The sequence below is a fragment of the Emydura macquarii genome, unplaced genomic scaffold (genome assembly GCF_026122565.2).
Source record: "Emydura macquarii macquarii isolate MOO-44397 ecotype Brisbane River unplaced genomic scaffold, CSIRO-AGI_Emac_v2 contig_1644, whole genome shotgun sequence".
Taxonomy (NCBI): domain Eukaryota; kingdom Metazoa; phylum Chordata; order Testudines; family Chelidae; genus Emydura; species Emydura macquarii.
This window is the reverse complement of record NW_027131781.1, coordinates 17,695,548-17,714,229: the sequence shown is the minus strand read 5'-3', so window position 1 is coordinate 17,714,229 and position 18,682 is coordinate 17,695,548. Positions and strand designations below refer to the sequence as shown.

General features: G+C 41.4%; 1 protein-coding gene and 1 pseudogene across 3 annotated transcripts in view; one reads left to right on the top strand and one right to left on the bottom strand.

The window, feature by feature from the left end:
• Window positions 1-8,232, top strand: part of SQOR (sulfide quinone oxidoreductase) — a 22,203-nt gene extending 13,971 nt beyond the window's left edge. For all 3 annotated transcript variants that reach the window (XM_067555771.1, XM_067555769.1, XM_067555770.1), the window contains 6 exons: window positions 1,472-1,666; window positions 2,837-3,046; window positions 3,864-4,047; window positions 5,147-5,214; window positions 6,790-6,968; window positions 7,532-8,232. In XM_067555771.1, coding sequence (XP_067411872.1) covers window positions 1,472-1,666; window positions 2,837-3,046; window positions 3,864-4,047; window positions 5,147-5,214; window positions 6,790-6,968; window positions 7,532-7,589 — 894 coding nt within the window. In that variant the 3' untranslated portion in view covers window positions 7,590-8,232. The remainder of the gene's footprint in view (window positions 1-1,471; window positions 1,667-2,836; window positions 3,047-3,863; window positions 4,048-5,146; window positions 5,215-6,789; window positions 6,969-7,531) is intronic.
• LOC137158279 (nicotinamide riboside kinase 2-like) lies at window positions 4,228-18,682 on the bottom strand (annotated as a pseudogene).

Sequence of the window (18,682 nt, the reverse complement as noted above, 5' to 3'; positions counted from 1 at the left end):
GGGTGGTGGCAGGGGCACCATGGAACCTATTCTGAAACTTGACACTCCCATAGTGGAGCATTTCGGAAGGTAGTGTTAGCGTGCAGTAGCTTCCACTGGTACTGGGGGCGAATCGAGCACCACTTTTCTCCAGTACCACTTTTTCTTCTTAAAGTTTCATCACATTGTATCAGGCAAGAGCAGCCTGGAGCCTTACGTCCTCTAGATATTGGGGAGGGGAGGCAGATGTTTGATCTGCATCTAATGTTGTAAGCCTGGGTGAGCATGTGGCATAACGTCTGATAAATGGGAAAATGATATTCTAATGGCGCTCTGGTAGTTCTAAAGGCACAGTGGAAACAATTAGTTGAACCATCATTCTTGAGTGGGAAGCAGCTTGTTGCTTATCTAAAGTCAATTACCTCCTACGCAGATCCTTTCTAACGAAACCAAACTGTATGCAATGATTGTCAATGTCTTCTGTAAACACTTCTGTAGCATAACCTGATAGACAAGTATAATGAACACCCAAAGAAAGCACAGTGTGGCAAAATCAGTCATCACTTGTTTAATCATGTTTTATAGCTGAACTCAAACTATTGGAGTTTAATAATGATGAAAATTAAAACCCACAAGACAGTACTGTTAGTTCCCAATCTTGCAAAAATGTATGTGTGGGCATAATTTAACACACAGCAAGTGGTTCCAGAGCCTTTGCTACAAATGCAAGAACATACGTCGTCTTGGCATAGGTCCCAGTGCTGCAAACCTTTATGCATGTGTCGGGAGAGTTGTCTCAGTCCCTTATATGCATGTGTCGGGAGAGTTGTCTCAGTCCCTTATTTGTAAACGGGAAATAATTCCCTTTCTTATAAGAGTGGCGTGAAGGTGAATAAATTGATTATGACGTACTCAAATACAGCAGTGATGAAACACTGCAGGATACAAATAGTTTATTTTAAAAAATGCCCAAGATTCTTTCTTCTGTTACAAACAACCATCAGATGACAACTGAAATATTTATAAAAAAGTCAAATTTACTTTTCACTATTTATGCTATTTGTTTTTCTTTTCAAGTTTTCATTGTTGAAACTGAATGAACAGGTTTAACTTCTAGGCTCTTCCTGTGCGCTAGCCAGTGCTGCAGTATTTGATGTATATAAAAACATATACACTCTGCCAGCAATGTTTGATTACAACTATTACACTTTAAAAAAAAAAAAAAATCATGGAAACATTAATACTGGGCTTCTTGCTTTGTACAGCTTATTTTCACAAACATTAGGTTGGGGGCATTCATCCCCCTCACATGGTCCCTTTTTAAAAACTAAGTACATAGGTGCAGTGGAAAATAAACCCACCTCTAGCTAACAACTTTGGTTTCCCAAATGATTTATGTTATAGATTACAAAATATCAGAAGCTAAGGGAAGATTTTACATCCATTTGTGGCAGTTAAATTTTAATAAAAGCCTTATTTTGTTTTGTTGTAGATCAAAGGTTTGCCTGAGGGTTTTAATTATCCTAAAATAGGTTCCAATTATTCAGTCCACACAGTAGAGAAAACATGGAAGGCTCTGCAGGACTTCAAGGAAGGAAATGCCATCTTTACTTATCCAAACACTCCGGTGAAATGTGGAGGGGCTCCTCAGAAAATCATGTACTTGTCAGAGGCCTATCTGAGAAAGGTATATATTTCATCACATTCCCTGCCGATTCCTGTTACTACTGTTAGAGATCAGACTGATTTTTATGGGGATCATGTTGTAATTCTAATAAGCCCTGAGGTGAAAAAGCTGTTGTAACTTAAATCTTAATTGGTTTGCAGATAAACTTTCCTGAGCATCTGTCAATATGAAACAGATCACTAGGGTTCAGTGCAGCTGAGGCAGTGGGAACAAAGGATACTATAAGCTACCATTGTGACTCCATGATGCTGTGATCAGCAGAGAGCCAATTCAGTCTCCAATATAACCTACAGCAGTCTCAGAACTGCACTGGCTAGTTTGGGCTCCTAGTTTGGTGCTTTCTGGCTGCCTGGAATTGATGGAGTGCAGGAGCACTGTCACCATGCCTCCTTCCACCATGCAGTGGGAATTCTCAGCGGGCTAGTTAATCAAGCTTTGTGGCACCAAGGGGCTATACCAGAACCTGGATCTTGCCTTTAATGTTCAATATCTTTATTCTACATACCAAAGATAATATCTTGTATTTATATAAACACTTTTCATTCTAAGCAAGAGTAGTGTACATACTACGCACAAACCCCTGTGACATGAGCCACTTAAATGCACTTGCTATTAGAAATACACACCACACAGCTTAGGAAGTGAAGGTAGGAATATGACTGTACCCAATTGAAAGTACAAAGAGAATCTTGTGTAAACACAATGCAATACCCAGATAGGAGTTTGGCCAAGGCATTGGGGCTAACATTCTAGCAAACCATAACAGGGGACCTTTAATGGGCCAGTGTTTAAACCCTCAGTTTAACATGTCATCTAAAATGCTGTGCTCCCTAATTTTATGCTGGGGTACTTGCTTAATACTCAATCATAGAATAGTGATAATCCATGAATCACTGCTACCCCACTTCATGTGGCACCAGTGTTTTCCTTGGAGTCTCACCCAAAGGACAGCCGACCTTACCTAGTCTTTGACATGATAGCTGAGGGGATCAAATCTTGAGATGGTGTGGCTCCAATATACATTTTAACTATTTGAATGTCAATATAGGAAACCATTCAAAACAGAGCTGCTAGTTACACAGGATAAGCTCGTTTACAATAGTGTAGTGTCTCTATCAAGTTCTACTGCTTTTGTACTCTGTTCACTGCTAAATTAATTTTTCTACCCAGACAGGAAAACGTCCCAAAGCCAACATCATCTTCAATACTTCGCTTGGAGTAATTTTTACTGTTGAGAAGTATGCTAATTCTTTGTTGGAGATAATTAAGGATAGGAATATTGTTGTTAACTACAAACACAACCTCATTGAGGTTCGAGCAGACAAACAAGAAGCTGTATTTGAGAACTTGGACAAACCTGGAGTGACCGAGGTTTATCAGGTCAGTAAGGTAGATGCTTTCAGGCCTTTAGTTTAGTTGTCTTCTGCTTCTGCCTTCACTGTTTACTGCCCACTGAAATACTGAGATTTCCCCTATACCTCCCTGTATATTTGAGCATGTAGAAAACTGAGTGACTTCAAACATGGAAGCAAACACTGGAGCTATTCCTGCTAAAATGGTAATATTGTCCCTTCCTTCATAGAACTCTGAGCAGGATCTCCATTCTCAGTAGGTGTAGTTGAATGATCAAAGGAAGCTAAACTATGACAAATTGTTTGTGAATAGCACAGCTGGAGTGGATGAGTAACTGGCTAGGGATCTTAAAGCATGTAGCAAGGATGCACTCAAAAATACTAAGGGTACATCTACACTGACTGTGATAAATTTGCCACTGTCATGTCAATTTATCTAGATCAATTTGAGTGGAAATGAAGACCTGTTCAATCGATCCAGAAGTCAATTTAATAAACCACCTCCCCAAAAAGTGTAGTGCTGTGTCGATGGATACACATTTCTCTTCAGCATAGCGCAGTGGAGACAGTGTGCTAAATAGAAGTTTGAAGTCGACAGGAGTTACGCAAGCTACTCTGCATAGATTGCATAACTCCCATCAGCTGCCGCCGAATTTCACTGTTAGTGTAGACCAGGCCTCAGAACCTGAACCTTATATTTGACTGAATCAAGGCTGAAGAGCCTTTTCTCCCCCACTCTTCAATTTCCTCCCCTCATCCCACCATACATCTGACCTGCTATGATAAAATTATCAGCTTTTAATGTGTTTACTGAATTCCATCTATCTGTTTCTTTCTCTGCCCAGTATGAAATGCTTCACGTAACACCACCTATGGGACCACCTGATGTACTCGTGAATAATCCTATATCAGATGCAGCTGGTTGGTTAGATGTAGATAAGGAAACTCTGCAACACAAGAAATATCATAATGTGTTTGGCATTGGAGACTGCACCAATCTTCCAACATCAAAAACCGCTGCAGCTGTAGGTATGAATCAGTCTTGTTGTTTAACTATTAAAGTAATTTAAAAAAAAAAACAAAAAAAACATTCAGTAAGAAGACTTAAAATAATTACACTAGCATATTCCAGTTAGACCATTTTTCAGAAGACAGACTTCAGCCTTGAGGTAAGAGAGAAACTTCTGACAAAGTACAACTGGCTTGTAATGATTAAAAAGTGTTAATTTATTTTCAAAGTAACACTGTTTCCCAAAACTTACAATATGGACTATAGAGATAATAGCTAAAACCTGTGGATCTTGTTCTTAAGATGCAACTTCGGCATACTCATCCCCCACGACATAAATCTGATGTGAGTTTTCATTCGTCTCTCTGGCACAGACAGTGTGACAAGCTATGGAAAATGAACATAACACTGTTTCACTTATTCCATTCTTCAGTTATGCAACTGCTTATTGTGTCTCAAAATACATGCATATGCTGTCTGAGGGCTAAGACTGTCGCAGTCAATCCCATGTTCTGTGCTTGCAGTCACCTAATTTGAAATGTACAAAATGGATGTTAGGCATATGCTATCATTGTTAAAATTTGCATGTAAAATGCTGTGGCTATAGAATATGGAAATACAACAATGGATTAAGGCCACTGACATTATAGTTATTGGCATAAGAAGAATGTGCACTTACAATGAGTGATGTATTGAACTAACCCACCACAGACCATGTTACCACAGCTTGTCACAGCTTCCTTTTTGACATTACGTGTTGTTTTTATAACATCAGCCTACTGGAACTTAAGCATGAAACTTCAAAAATATTTTTGAAGTTAGAGAAGTCCTTCTCTTCCCCCAAACATGAAGTTCAAACTTTACTAATATGCACCATTATCTTATCTGTATAGAAATAATGAAGAAAAAGCTTAATACACAAATATGAAGTCCAACTAGGCAATTATACTGCTGAATATACAACTTTAAAAATACCCTGAATTTTATTACTAAACTGAATTGTACAATTGTTTCCATGAACTATGTTATCACCATATTACAGTGGAAAGACTATTGCAGTTGAAGCATTTTTCTGCTATGTAGCCAAAGTTGTGTAACTAACTTTTATCTCTTATGTAGCTGCCCAGTCTGCAGTGCTTGATAAAACAATTTCTTTGATCATGAAGAACCAATTGCCAACTAAAAAGGTATTTTAATGTTTCTCAATAATTGCCTTATTAGAATTATCCTCCAACACTTGTTTATAAAAAGTGGGTAGTGCATATTGCTTATATTTTAGGTATACTCTTAAAATACAGCAATTTTTAATTGTTCATGTGCTGCTAGTTTAGTTATCTGTCCCCCTATTAGCTGTAAGAGGCCCTGAAGAACAGACAGGGTATTATTGTATACCACTCTCTCCTCCATCCAATCATACGTTCTTCACTCCTGAATTTAAGTTAAAAAAGCTAGCAAGCTGCATACTACCTGTGGGGGGAGGGAAGACCCTTTAAAAAGAAATTGACACAAATGTCTGTGTCAGGCTTAAGTTTTCTCCCTTTCACAAACCCTAATCTAGCTCCAAGAATATAAGTGATTTACTGCCTTACTAAATAGGAAGAATAAACAAAAGAGATGTTTTGAGCTGACCTAACATGCATAAGAGAATCTTATCTTATGCATGTTAAACTGTTTATCATTGTAGTATCTGATTGATTGCCTACCATCACAGCATTAAGCAGTGTCACACAATTGTTACGTTGTTCGCTCTGTTATCCTCCCTTGTGGGAGAAGTGTGAGCAGTGAAGTGTCTTGTTTTGGTAGGATTTTAATTTTTTTATTAAACAAGTTGCTAGATCTTGATGTTAGAAGGCAAGGTCAAAGAAACGCCCCTTGCATTTGGGAGGTTTGTCAGGCTTCAGTAGTGGCCAACTGCAGATGCTTCAAAGGGATCCTCAGAGTAGGCAGCTGTTTAATCTGCTTCTTCCCTCTCCTCTTTACACCCCCCCACGCCGCGCCCCCCCTCCCCCGGTTTGATTGCATCATCTAATAGTCATTATTTATTCTGCCTATTATAGTGGTGCCTAAGGGCAAACCAAAGAAGGGGACCTATGGTGCTCAGTGCTATACAAACATAGAAAAGACAGTCCCTGCCCCCCAAAGAGTTTACCGTCTAAATAGAGATTGAAATAGATAGGCTTGTGCTTTCAAGCCTGAGTTTTAATATCCATTCCAAGATGTGTTGCTTTAGCCGTATCTCCCGCTATTCTTATGCATATAAATGTCCCATCCCTTTCTGAATCATGCTAAATTCTTTGTCTCCATGAGTTCAACAGTCTAATTACTTATTGGATGGGAAAAGTATCCTTTTTCAGGAGTTTTGAATGTGCCTCTTTTTAATTACATTTTATGTACTCTTGTTGTATTAGGGAGTACAGAAGCTCCTGTCTAGTTCTTAGCGTGTGAGGAAATGTTGTTAAATCAATTCCCAGCCACAAGCATGCTGTCATTGACTACATGTTTTTGGCAGCCCCAAAATAACTGAATGATTCCTGCTCCTGATCAGGGCTGAGGCTTGTTGGTACAGAGAAACTTGCATTGCTGTATCTGTTATGATTTTGAAAACTTCAATTTTTAATGCACTTATGCTGCAATCTTTCACAAGCTCAAAATTCATTTTGAAATGTTTTTTGGGATAAGCCCGAGTCAGGTAGAGCTTGCTTGTAGCACTCAAACTTTCTGTGTAAAATGTACATTATTATGAAAGATACTTTTCCTTGTAGTACGACGGATACACTTCCTGTCCCCTTGTAACAGGCTACAATCGAGTGATTTTAGCTGAATTTGACTACAATTCTCAGCCTCTGGAAACATTTCCCATTGACCAGAGTAAGGAGAGAATGCTCATGTACATCATGAAAGCTGATCTAATGCCTTTTCTTTACTGGAATGGACTACTAAAGTAAGTACCCCAAAGTATATAAGCTAGTTTTGGCTTCTGAGGTGCCCTATTCAAATTATACACATAATACCCATGCAACAGGCTGTTCTGTGGTTTAAAAAGAGCAGATTATGTTAATCAGAATGCTTGTTTCATATTAGCACCATATAATTTATCTAATCTATTTTGACTGGCAAATCTAGCAATACCAAACATTCCCACTTTGATATAAAAGGATCAAGACTGTTTCTGATCATCCTAGGCATTTTATGCAGTCACAAGAATAGTTTTCCCCAAATCCATGCTGGTGATGAAACATTATCATACTGAAATGCCATTGCACTCAGAACTCTTAATTAGTTTCCTGCATGGCTAATTGAAACTACTAGTAAAACCATGGAACTGTATCCAAAAATAACCCTGTTACAATGCTTTAAGTTTTCTTTTAAGTATTTGGTGGTGGTAGCTAAAAGCCATAAATAATATAGTTCATTCAGTAGCAATGAAAAAGATTGTATAATTGATGTAGGATACACTGGCTAAGAGGTTTTTTTTGTTTTTTTTTTTTCCCTCTCTATCCATAGAGGTTATTGGGGAGGACCTGCTCCTATAAGAAAGCTGCTGCATCTTGGTATGAAATAATGATCTAGTCAACTTTGCTTACTGGCCAGCACTAAGTCTAAGAAAAGGAACTATTCTTAAAACACACATCTTTTCTCTCAAATTGTATGAGTAAGATACTGCTGTGGATATTGTATTTGGTGTATCATAAAGGCAAGGTTTCTCTTCTGCTGAGGATTAAATCTTGAATTCAAAATTTAAAATGTAATATGCCCTCTTAAGTGTCATTGTGGCTAATGGTGAAACAGTAGGGTGGGAAGGATGGCAGTTATCTTCTACTGATGATAGGTACTTAAGCTATTGCCACACAGAGTATTGTTCAACACAAAGGAGTGAGTCTGAACCTAACTCTGAATAACTGATTTTGTGGCTTTTTAATAAGATCCCCTATAAGTAAGTAAGTTGAGTTACTAAAGTCTATTGGATCTGGTTTACTGTTATTTTGTACACACAAAAGTCAGCATGAAAGGATGGGAGCTACATACTAATCTCTGCAATGTGCCTTCCAATATTAAATGTATCACTTAAACTTTATATTCTCCTGTTATTGTAAGACCTCTATTAGTCTTCATATGCAGTTAAGTAATTTAAATGCTATTTTCAGTTCAAAACACTGGAGCTTTAATTATCTAGCATAAAATAAATTTACCTATTTTCAGCTAAATGGTTTAACGCTGTTTTTTGTCATCACTCACCCACCCGTGTCATCTAGTTTCTTCTGAAGTTATGTAGAGGAAGATGTGGTTTCAGCCCTAATCACAGAAAAGGCCTTTGCCTCTGTTCATCCTGATTGGAGTTCAGACAGCCCAGGAAAGGGGAAGGTCAGCCATGTGTGCAGTACTGATGGATGAGAGACTTCCTTTATTGATTAGTTTCTCATGGCATTCATGGTTTTTTGTGTCATGCTAATGGTTGCCTTCCCTTAATTTGTGTACTTGTAACTAAGGCATGCATGCTGTTGCTTCTAGATGTTGAATTTATTGCCACAGCCCTTAACATATTTGCATACTTACCAAGTGCCCCCTTAGTCATTGTCTTCTCAAGAAGAAACATGCCCAGTTTTTTTTTTTTTTTTTTTTAAACCTTTCCTCCTAAGTCAGGTTTTCTAGACCTTTTTGTGGTTGCTTGCCTCTGGGCTCTCTAATTTGTCCATGTCTTACCTATAGAGTGGCAGCCAGAACTGGACACAACTGGCCTCTATGGATGTAAGAGCTGAGTCTCTTGACACCCAATAAGTTATGAGACCTCTTTTAAAAATAGGAAGAAGGAAGACTTACTATTGAGAGTCAGTCATCTTTCTATAGGCTATATACTACTTTAAGGAAGCCAGGAAACCTGAGGACACATTCCATAATAGTAAACAAGCGTAATATAGTTTGTTACATTATTCTTTACTTTAAAAGTCTGCACTGGAGGATCAAGTTTTAGTAGGTATAGATAGTGGTCAGTTTCAAATCCCTTCTCTCTGTTTTACCTGTTTACTTCAGATGCTTCTGTGCTAATGAAAATGGCTTTCCTTTAAACCAAACATCTTCCATTGCTAACCTGTTTGGTCACTTCTGCTAATGCTAGAATTTGAATACTGTTACAGTGATAAAGATGTCAAACTAGGTGCCAACTGCTAGCCTTTCCTCTTATAATACATTCCTCTGTAAGTGAAGGGGGGAATGTATTATAGGAGTAAAAAATATGTATTACAAAGTAGCCTTACTTTCTCCATTATTGCTTTTCACAACAATCCCCTTCTTTAATCAAAGATAGCAGATGCTTTTAAGTTTTAGAAAAATTCAATCCATTCACTCTAACCCCACAACTGAATTCCATTTTACCACAAACCATTTAATTTAATGAGAATTTCTTCACGTTTACATGCCTCTATCATATATCAGTGCTGTCCAATGGAATCTCAGGTGATGTTATGCTGTTTCCTTTAGCATTGGTTGGGAAGAATTAATACTAGATAAATAGTAGAAAGGATACAGAGTATCCTTAGAGTATGGACTCAGTGACAATGACACTACCATAGTACTTCCAACTGTGCTATCAGATTCAAGAAATTAAAATAAGCCTTCATAAACCTATAAAATCTTAAAATACAAGCCCATTCCAAGAACCCAACTACTTTTCTCTATATCTGATATATGAAGGCTTGTCTCTAACTTTAAGCATGAACAAGCTAGAGAGACTTCCTGAATGGGAAATGTTTTTAATCACGGCCACATAACACCATGAGTTTCAGGTGACAGTAGAACAAAATCCAATTTTAAAAAGTGAAAAGAAAATCTTAACAGAAGCTGAAACTTAACTGCCAACCTCTGGTATGCATAAAAAGTTAGTGTTACCAGGCTTCTTTTTATATCACAGGAATCCATCAGCTACTTGCTTATCTCTGTTTAAAAAAAAAAAAAAAAATGTCCATGTTTGACAATATACACTTGGAAAGCTTATTTCCAATTGTCTACACAAGTGATAGCTTTACATTTTCCTGCCTGCTAACACTAGCAGACCCCCCTTCCACTGATTATAAATGCTAATCACTCAGTTTCTGAAAGTCTTTAAAAAAGTCACTTTGTTTTAGAAATATTAAGCCTGTTTGCTATTGCAATGAGATGCTTAATCAAAGTTTGTTTTTATTACCTGCATAATCAGCAGTTTCTCAATCTTATTCTGGATCTGTCCATAAATTTAACTAAACAGCTCCTTCTCTGATTTTGTTCCATCCAATTGCACTTAAAAATGTGTTAAAATTGAGACATTTCTGAATGAAGACAAAAACATCCTGATAACATAGAAATACTATCAACTCTCCAGATCCTATTTTTAAACGAAGGCCATGAACTAGACCAATCCCAAAGTTTAACTACTTTACCTACATCACTATTTCAATTCTACTCATTGCATTAAGTTATTTAAGTTGTACACCCTCTCCCAGAGCAACCAGTAGGAAAAAAAAAAAACTTCCCCATACATGAGGTTTGAGCTTCCACTATCCAAGATACTTACCCACATCAACTGCGAGGTCTTCCATTATTTTCTTATGTTTAACATACATGGGCCAGACATGGCCATCAAATAATCCAGGAGGATCTGGTAGTGTAGTTCCTTGAACTAGAAATTATGACAGTAGTACATAAGTATTTCTTGTTTGGAGGTAGGAAGTCTAGATACAGTGCACTCAATCTCTTTACCCACCACCAAATCAAACCTAGCTATCTTGATATTAATTCTCTAAATTTTTGTCAAAGATATGTATCAGCTGCCAAGAGATTGAAGACAAAACAAAAAATAATTAAGTGTAATGTGACTGGTATGTCAAATTGCAGAAATTTGATACGGTCTCCCACAGTATTCTTGCCAGCAAGTTAAAGAAGTATAGATTGGATGACTGGACTATAAAATAAATAGAAAGCTGGCTAGATCACTGGGTTCAACAGGTAGTGATCAACAGCTTGATATCTAGTTGGCAGCCAGTAACAAGCAGAGGGCCCCAGGGGTTGGTCCTGGGGCTGTTTTGTTCAACATCTTCATTAATGATCTGGAGGATGGAGTGGATTGCACCCTTAGCAAGTTTGCAGATGATACTAAACTGGGGGCATAGTAGATAGGACACAGAGTGATGTAGAAAAACTAGATTGGGCCAAAAGAAATCTGATGAGGTTCAAGGACAACTGCAGAGTCCTGCACTTAGGACGGAAGAATCCCATGCAATGCTACAGACTAGGGACTGACTGGCTAGGCAGCAGTTCTGCAGAAAAGGACCTGGGGGTTACAGTGGACAAGAAGCTGGATGTGAGTCAACAGTGTGCCCTAATGCCAAGAAGGTTAACAGCATATTGGGCTGCATTAGCAGGAGCATTGCCAGCAGATCGAGAGAAGTGATTATTCCCCTCTATTTGGCACTGGTGAGGCCACATTTGGAGTAGTGTGTCCAGTTTTGGGCACCCACAACAGGAAGGATGTGAACAAATTGCAGAGAGTCCAGTGGAGGGCAAAAAAAAATGATTAGGGGTCTGGAGCACAGGACTTATGAGGAGAGGCTGAGGGAACTAAACTGGTTTAGTCTGCAGAAGGGGGGGGATGGATTTGAGAGCGACCTTCAATTACCAGAAGAGGGGTTCCAAAGAGGATGAAGCTAGGCTGTTCTCAGTGGTAGCAGCTGACAGAACAAGGAGCAATGGTCTCAAGTTGCAGTGGGGGAGGTCTAGGTTGGATGTTAGAAAAAGCTTTTTCACTAGGAGGGTGGTGAAGTACTGGAATGGGTTACCTAGGGACGTGGTGGAATCTCCATCTTTAGAGGTTTTTAAGGCCTGGCTTGATAAAGCCCTGGCTCGGATGATTTAGTTGGGGTTGGTCCTGCTTTGAGCAGGGGGTTGCAGTAGATGACCTTCGAAGGTCCTTCTAACCCTAATCTTCTGAGTCTAAGTGACAGATTATTATCAGAAGTCTATATCAACTGACCTTTATTACATGACAATATTAGTTCATATTAAATATTGCAGTAGCTTGTGGACATCATGCATTACATTACTATAAGAGGCAGATTAGAAACTTTCATGTTTTGAACATCAAGAGTGGCCAGCTGCTAGTGGAGGTAAGCCAAGCAACTGTTTTCACCAGAGGAGCATAACCAGCTTTCAAGAGAGGGTAAACTCCAACCATGCAAAAAGTGCTTTGCCTCCTTACAGTGGGACATTGCATTAATATCACTATACCAGTGACTGAAATTTGGTCAAATCCCCCCCTAAACAAGGCCCAAAACCTTAGTTTCTGGGAAAGCAATGAAAGGAAAAGGTAGCAGTCTACTATTTAATTTTAAACAGTAGAGTACTCATGGGTAATTCTACCATTGAAGAAAACTATTCTCATTTTGGTATTTCTTAAATCCTGAAGACACAATAATGAAGACCATGGCAAGAGATTACCTGAAGTCAGACTTCACTGGTTCTTTTGCATCTCTCACCCTTTGAGCTTTGGGCTCATTTCAGTTATGCAATCATTGGCTTTTGGCATTAGCTAGCGTCTTGCTAGAACTAAGCATTACAAGAACTCCTCACATACCAAAGAGCCTACAACTAAATACCTAATCCTGTAAATTTAAGACTCTCTCAAGCATTCTCTCTACCTCGGTCTGAACAAATAAAGCTTTATACATTAAATGTAATAGTTTCCATATTACCTTATTACTTAATTTAAAAAAAAAAAATCAAAGCCTACCTCCTCCTCCTCTTGCATTCTTCATAGGGAACGGAAAGAAAGTACCAAGGGTTGAATATCTCAATCAATGGTCTGGAAAAAAAATTCTCTAGTTTTTATACATTTTAAAGTTACTCTATTTGGTCTGCAGTAAGAAGTAGAGGTGCAACTGTAGCAAGATCATCAGTGGGGATTTTTACACCTTCACACAATGTATTTATCACTGGCAATTGTCAGCAGGGTACCCAATTGGCTATCTGGCCATGGTATAACAATTCCTAATTTTTAAATGCTGCTTTAAAGTTTAGGATTAAGTTGTAAGCAAAGCTGAGCAAAGTTTTTCCAGATTGTGGTTTATTAATAAAAACTGCAGTTTCAGTCAACCAGAAACTATTTGCAAGTTTGACAATTAAATGCCAGTCACAAAATGGCCAAAGCAAGATGGGGTGGTCAGGGATAAGGGCACTAGCCTAGGACTTGAGAAATCCAAGTAGCAAGTCATTTAGCTTCTCAGTGCCTCAGTTTCCCATCTATAAAATGGGGATACTACTTTCCTAGCTCACAGGAGGATGGTGAGGCGAAATATAGAAGAATGTGAAATGCTTTCGAGAGCTACCGCTGAAAAACGCTAAGAGCTAGATACATTCTATATTTTTAGCTTAGCCGTAACCATTGAAAGTATTTGTCATTGGGCTACGGAAAGTGCTTAGTGGTAACAGCATTAACTAAGGCGGTAGAAGACCAACTTTCAAGACCCTGCTCCAATGACCATTTACAGGAAGTGGAAGAGTTTCAATGGAAGAGCCAGTGAGACCTGGCTCCAGTATCCCCCATAGCCTGAGGATTTGGGCACTCCCCTGCAATGTGGGAGACCAACATTCAAATCCCTTCTCTACATGATGTAGAGGGGAGGAATTGAACCTGGGCCTCCCACACCCCTGCTGAATTCTCTAACCACTTGACCAAAGGTTATTAGGGGGTACCACCTCCTCCTGATCCATTTTGTAAATCTTACCCTTTAAAAATATCAAACAAAATGTTCTGGGTCAAATGTTTCATTTGACCCAATATGGAATTTTTTTTAAATTTACCAACTTTTTTGTTGTTGCAATTTTTAGATTTGTTTCAAACCAACTTTTTATATTTTTCGGAACTACCAACAAACAGAAAAATCAGGCCCAGCTCTAGTTTTAAGCATCACACTTTGACTTTCTGCAACTTTACCTAATAGAAAATAAAATACATATCACATCAGTTACAATATGACTGATAAGCAGTAAGTTTTTAATTATCTGAAAGTGTAAAGAAGGAAGCCTTCTACAATAAGAATATGGATTGTTTCATCTCTCTTCTCTAAATACTGTAAAATTTTGGCATCCAACGTGTTATTGATGCCATGCGAGCGTTCAAACTTGATCGGGTTCTTCATCCAAGCATTGATGGTACTCATCATAGCTTCCATATCCAAGGCACTCATAACGAAGACAAAAGCCCAGAAAAATGATTAAGCATTACACCTCACAGAAGTCACCACAAGAAAAGCAGCTGGCACAGGATGGAGAAATTTAGTTTCATTTGTTAAGAGTTAGTTACAATTTCTGCATGGATGGTTCAATAAGCAGGGTCTTACCATCATACTGTTTAAATCCATCTTCAACTTCTATGTCATCTTGGGGCTGAAACAGTGATAAAGAGAATAACTTTAGCGTGACCAGCTACTGCAAAATTCAACACTCGTTTTAAAGCAAGATCAATGATCTAAACTTCAGTGGAAAACCTCCCATTGCACAGGAGCGCCTTCGCCCACCACCAGGTTCGTTTGGGGCAAGAAGCAGTAACAAGGCTGTGATAACGCACGTGGCTCCTTTATCTTCCCACTAGCATGGAGTGCACCAGGAAAGTCATCAGGACCCTGTCCAGGAGCTTATCCACCAGACGCACAGCTGGCCCCAGCCCACCCAGCAGCACGGGGTGCCCCAGGGACCAGCCACTTCGGCCATGAGCGGGAAGCGGAGCACGGTGCCCAGGAGTCCGGGGTCAAGCAGAGGCTCCCCTCACCCTGAAGAAGTCATCCTGATGCACCACGCTGGCTCCTCCTGAGCTCCCCTCCCGGCCAAGGATTTCCCTCCCCCGAACTTCCCCATCCCCCGCCGACCCCCGCTCTCACCCGCCGATGCCGATGTTCACGGTGCAGCTGCAAGTCGCCCGCGCTTCTCTTACAACCTGTTCCTAGGGGGGAGGGGCGGGCGGAGGGGCGGGGGTGTCCGGGAGCGGCCGCCTGCCTGAGCCGGGACCCGGAGGGGAGGGGAGGGCAGGGGAGGGGGGTGGGAACAGACGTCAACTGCCGGGCAGCGCCATGGTCACAGGAGGGCGCAGCCGGGCTCGTCCGCTCCCCCAAAAGGCAAAACAGCCGCCGGCGCGCACCCGCATTCTCTCAGGCTCTACCACCACACCACATGCCCATTGGGCAGCGGGCCCTCTACGTCACAGCCCCCGCTACCCGGCCTATAGCCAATGAGGGCCCAGCAGAGCCCGCGCTACAACGCACATTGGCTGGCGTGACGCAGGCTGCACCCAATGGCATCCCGAGTGGAACCGCGCATCTCCGGATTGGCCACGCCTCCCTGAGTTAGAAGGGCACGCCCTGGCTCCTCCGTTTCAGGCCACGCCCCCCAACGGGCAAGGAGGGAGGGGACCCGAGCCGCCTAGCTCAAGTAGCTTTGGTTAAAGGCTGGCCCCCGCGCTGGCTGGGGGGGGGCAGCTGCGGGTTTGGGGAACGGCTGCTGATTCCTTGGGGACCCTCCCCTCTGCCAGCGTCATGGGGCCTCTCCTGCTGCGGGGCGGGGGGTAGGGAAGTGTGTCCGGCCAATTCCAGCTGCAGGAGGAACCGAGCTCCCTAACCGTCTGGGAGGCAGTGCCTGGGAGAGGGGATTACAGGGCGATCAGATGTCCTGATTTTATAGGGACAGGGCTGATATTTGGGCTTTGTCTTATAGAGCCGCCTAGTGTCCCCCACCCTCTCATGGCTTTTCACACTTGTTTTTGGCTTGTCCTAGAGAGGATGGGTAGATTTTTGCTAAACCTATAGTCAAATTAAATCAAGACTGAGATCTGAGAGGGGAAGGAGAGAGAGAGATTCCAAGAGAAGAGCTGAAATCACTGTAGGTGCAAAAACGCAGGTGGAAGGTAACCGAATGGGAATCCTGATCCACTTCTGAAAAGCAGATGGAATCCGGAAGCAATTTCATGCCAAAAGAAATAGGACACCGGTCTCTTCCTTTTTCCTGTGGTCATTTTTATTTTATTTTTCCTGCTTTATTGAATGACTTAGACTTCCTGCACTGAGTTCCTGGAGGAAACAGTTCCTGTGTGTGACTGGGCTTTCTCTCTATATATACTTTAGTTTTCCTCATCTCTTGGTTTTCTCTCCACTGTTGGCTCTAATTTCTTCTCTTCCTTCTGTTGTTCACACTCCTTTTCCCCTCCCCTATGTCTACAGGAATGACTGATAAATTACAGAAGGCACTTCCTCCTTCCCAAATTCTACTGTCAGATACATCTAGCTTATTTGCTTCCTGGGAGGATGGACCTAAATCCATCTAGAACTAAAGGCCCTCCCACTCAGTCAAGAGCAATAGATTCTGAGGAACAAAAAATAAGAAAACAGAAGAGTGAAATGAGGGTCATGGTTCAAAATAAGGGTACTGGACAGGAACACTGAGCAGAAAACTCCCAATGATCTGTGAAGGAGTCTAAGTCAGTGTATGCTGCCCAGAAGAACTCTGCCCAGATATCTGAGATAAGTAAAGATCATACATAGTCCCCATAGCTGTAGACAGCCTCCCCTTGAGCTTCCTCTTCCTGGATTGATAGATGGCCATCTTGGGCAGAGCCAGGAAGAAGTGCATTACATTTGTGGGGCCATGGGTAGAGTGTGCATAAACAAGGAGATGTGGGGAAAAGTGCAGCCAGAACCTCAGCAAAAGGTTCTCGAGGAACTGAAAAAGGAACTGCTCACTAGGTAGATATGCACTAGTGTTTCCCTCTTGCTGCAAAAGGGTCAAGTATCAGTAGATTCTATTAACTGTGCTAGCAACGTGCCTATGTTTATGGTTCCATGGAGGAGTTGCCAACTTATGTCCCCAGAGGGCCATGAAACCAGGGTGGAATTTTAACACCCCTTTCCTTCCTGGATTATTCAGGAGCATGTTGCCTGGGTGCCTTATGTCATTAAGGATAATGGAGATCCTGGGGGGTGGGGGAGCGGTCCCATCTGAGATAGGGAATTATGTGGGAATCTACTAGTCACCCCTTTGCCGTAGTCCTCTTACTCCTATAAATCTTTAGACTGGCACTCTATACACCTGGGGTGTACCCTGGTTGCCATAAGGAACAAAAATATAAATAATGGATCTTATGCAGGCAATAAACACCCAAAATAAAACCAACACAATTTTACTTAAAAGTTATCCTAACAACATACAATAGAAAATGCAACAGATTAATATAGATTAAGTTGTTATGTCTACACCAGATGACTCAGTGATGCTGCAATAGGTCAGCTAATGGCTGCAGCTTTCAACAGCAGTTTGCAACATAACCCTGACCAACACGCTTGGCATCCCTGATGCACACTCTCCCTTATGCTTATAGTCCTGGGCCCTCTCTTGCATTGGCGTGCTGAGTGAGCGGGAGTTCAGGCCAGCACTTTGTAAGTCCGGCAAAGGCAGTCCATGTGAAACAAGGAGTGAGGCAATTTTGTACTGTGATCAGCTTAGGTTGCACAGTACTAGCTGGCAGTAACAGTTGTTGCATTAGAGAGCAAGAACACAGAGGTGATGCACTCATTTCCTCAACTGGCTGTTAGCCAAACTCAGATCTGCTGCACAATTAACAGTTGCCAGCTTCCTCTATCAGTGCTCACCTCTGGAGAAGGCGTCCATGACCTAGGGCTCAGCGCTAACAAGTTGTCAGTTATAGTGTAATATTAACCATGGTTGCCTGTCTTCAACCTTGGCAACTCAACAACAGGACTTTGCCACAGCTTCTACTCAGCTCAGACCCAAAGGGAGTGGCCGCTGTCTGTTCCAATTCCCTGCCCACAAAATGGAGGGCACCGACGCCCTACAGCAGTATTTGACTCAGACAGCTCTGCCCAGTCCAACAGGGCCCCAAGCACTGCATCATGGGACTTGCAGTCCTTCAAAGACAGCATACAGTACATAGAGGTCTATCTAATCAGGTTACCTCTGAAAGTTTCAGAGGTTCTTCAAATAGATATGCCTACAGAATAAAGGCTAGCTCACTGGGCATCTTCACCCACTCTGGATAGTAAAACGTCCTGCCTTTTCATGACAAGGTGGGACACGAAGGCAAGAAAAATGGATGGCTTATAGAATGAGCACCTAGAGATCTCTTGGGTGGAAATGGAAGAACTGCCAGTCATATTAAAGCCCTCAAAGGTGGAGGAGGAAGGTGTGTGCCAGCAGGCTCCATGCCAGACTATAAAAGAGTCTCTGCAGGGCTTGGAGGTGAATGCAAAACAGACCCTGCCCACCCTCTCTCAGAAGGAGGTTCAGGATACCTGCAGAGACCCAATGCGTTCCCAGCCAGAAGATCTCTAAGTTCTTCCTTTGGAGTCTGACCAGGATACTTGGGGGTGGGGTCAGGGTGTTGAATCAGCATCAGAGCATGGACAGGACCATCTGGTTGATGACTAGAGCCCTCCCTCAAATGGGAAGGTACCAGAGAAGCTTCATCCATGCCCACAACCAGTCAGACACCCTGGGCTGCCAGTCAGTCTAATTGATCAGATCAGTGGCAGAGAGGTGGGTGCCCAAATAGAGCAGTGGACACTGCACTCCCTGGATGACATAGAACAGGGGTGTGAGAGAACTCACCTGCCATCCAACAACCACCAT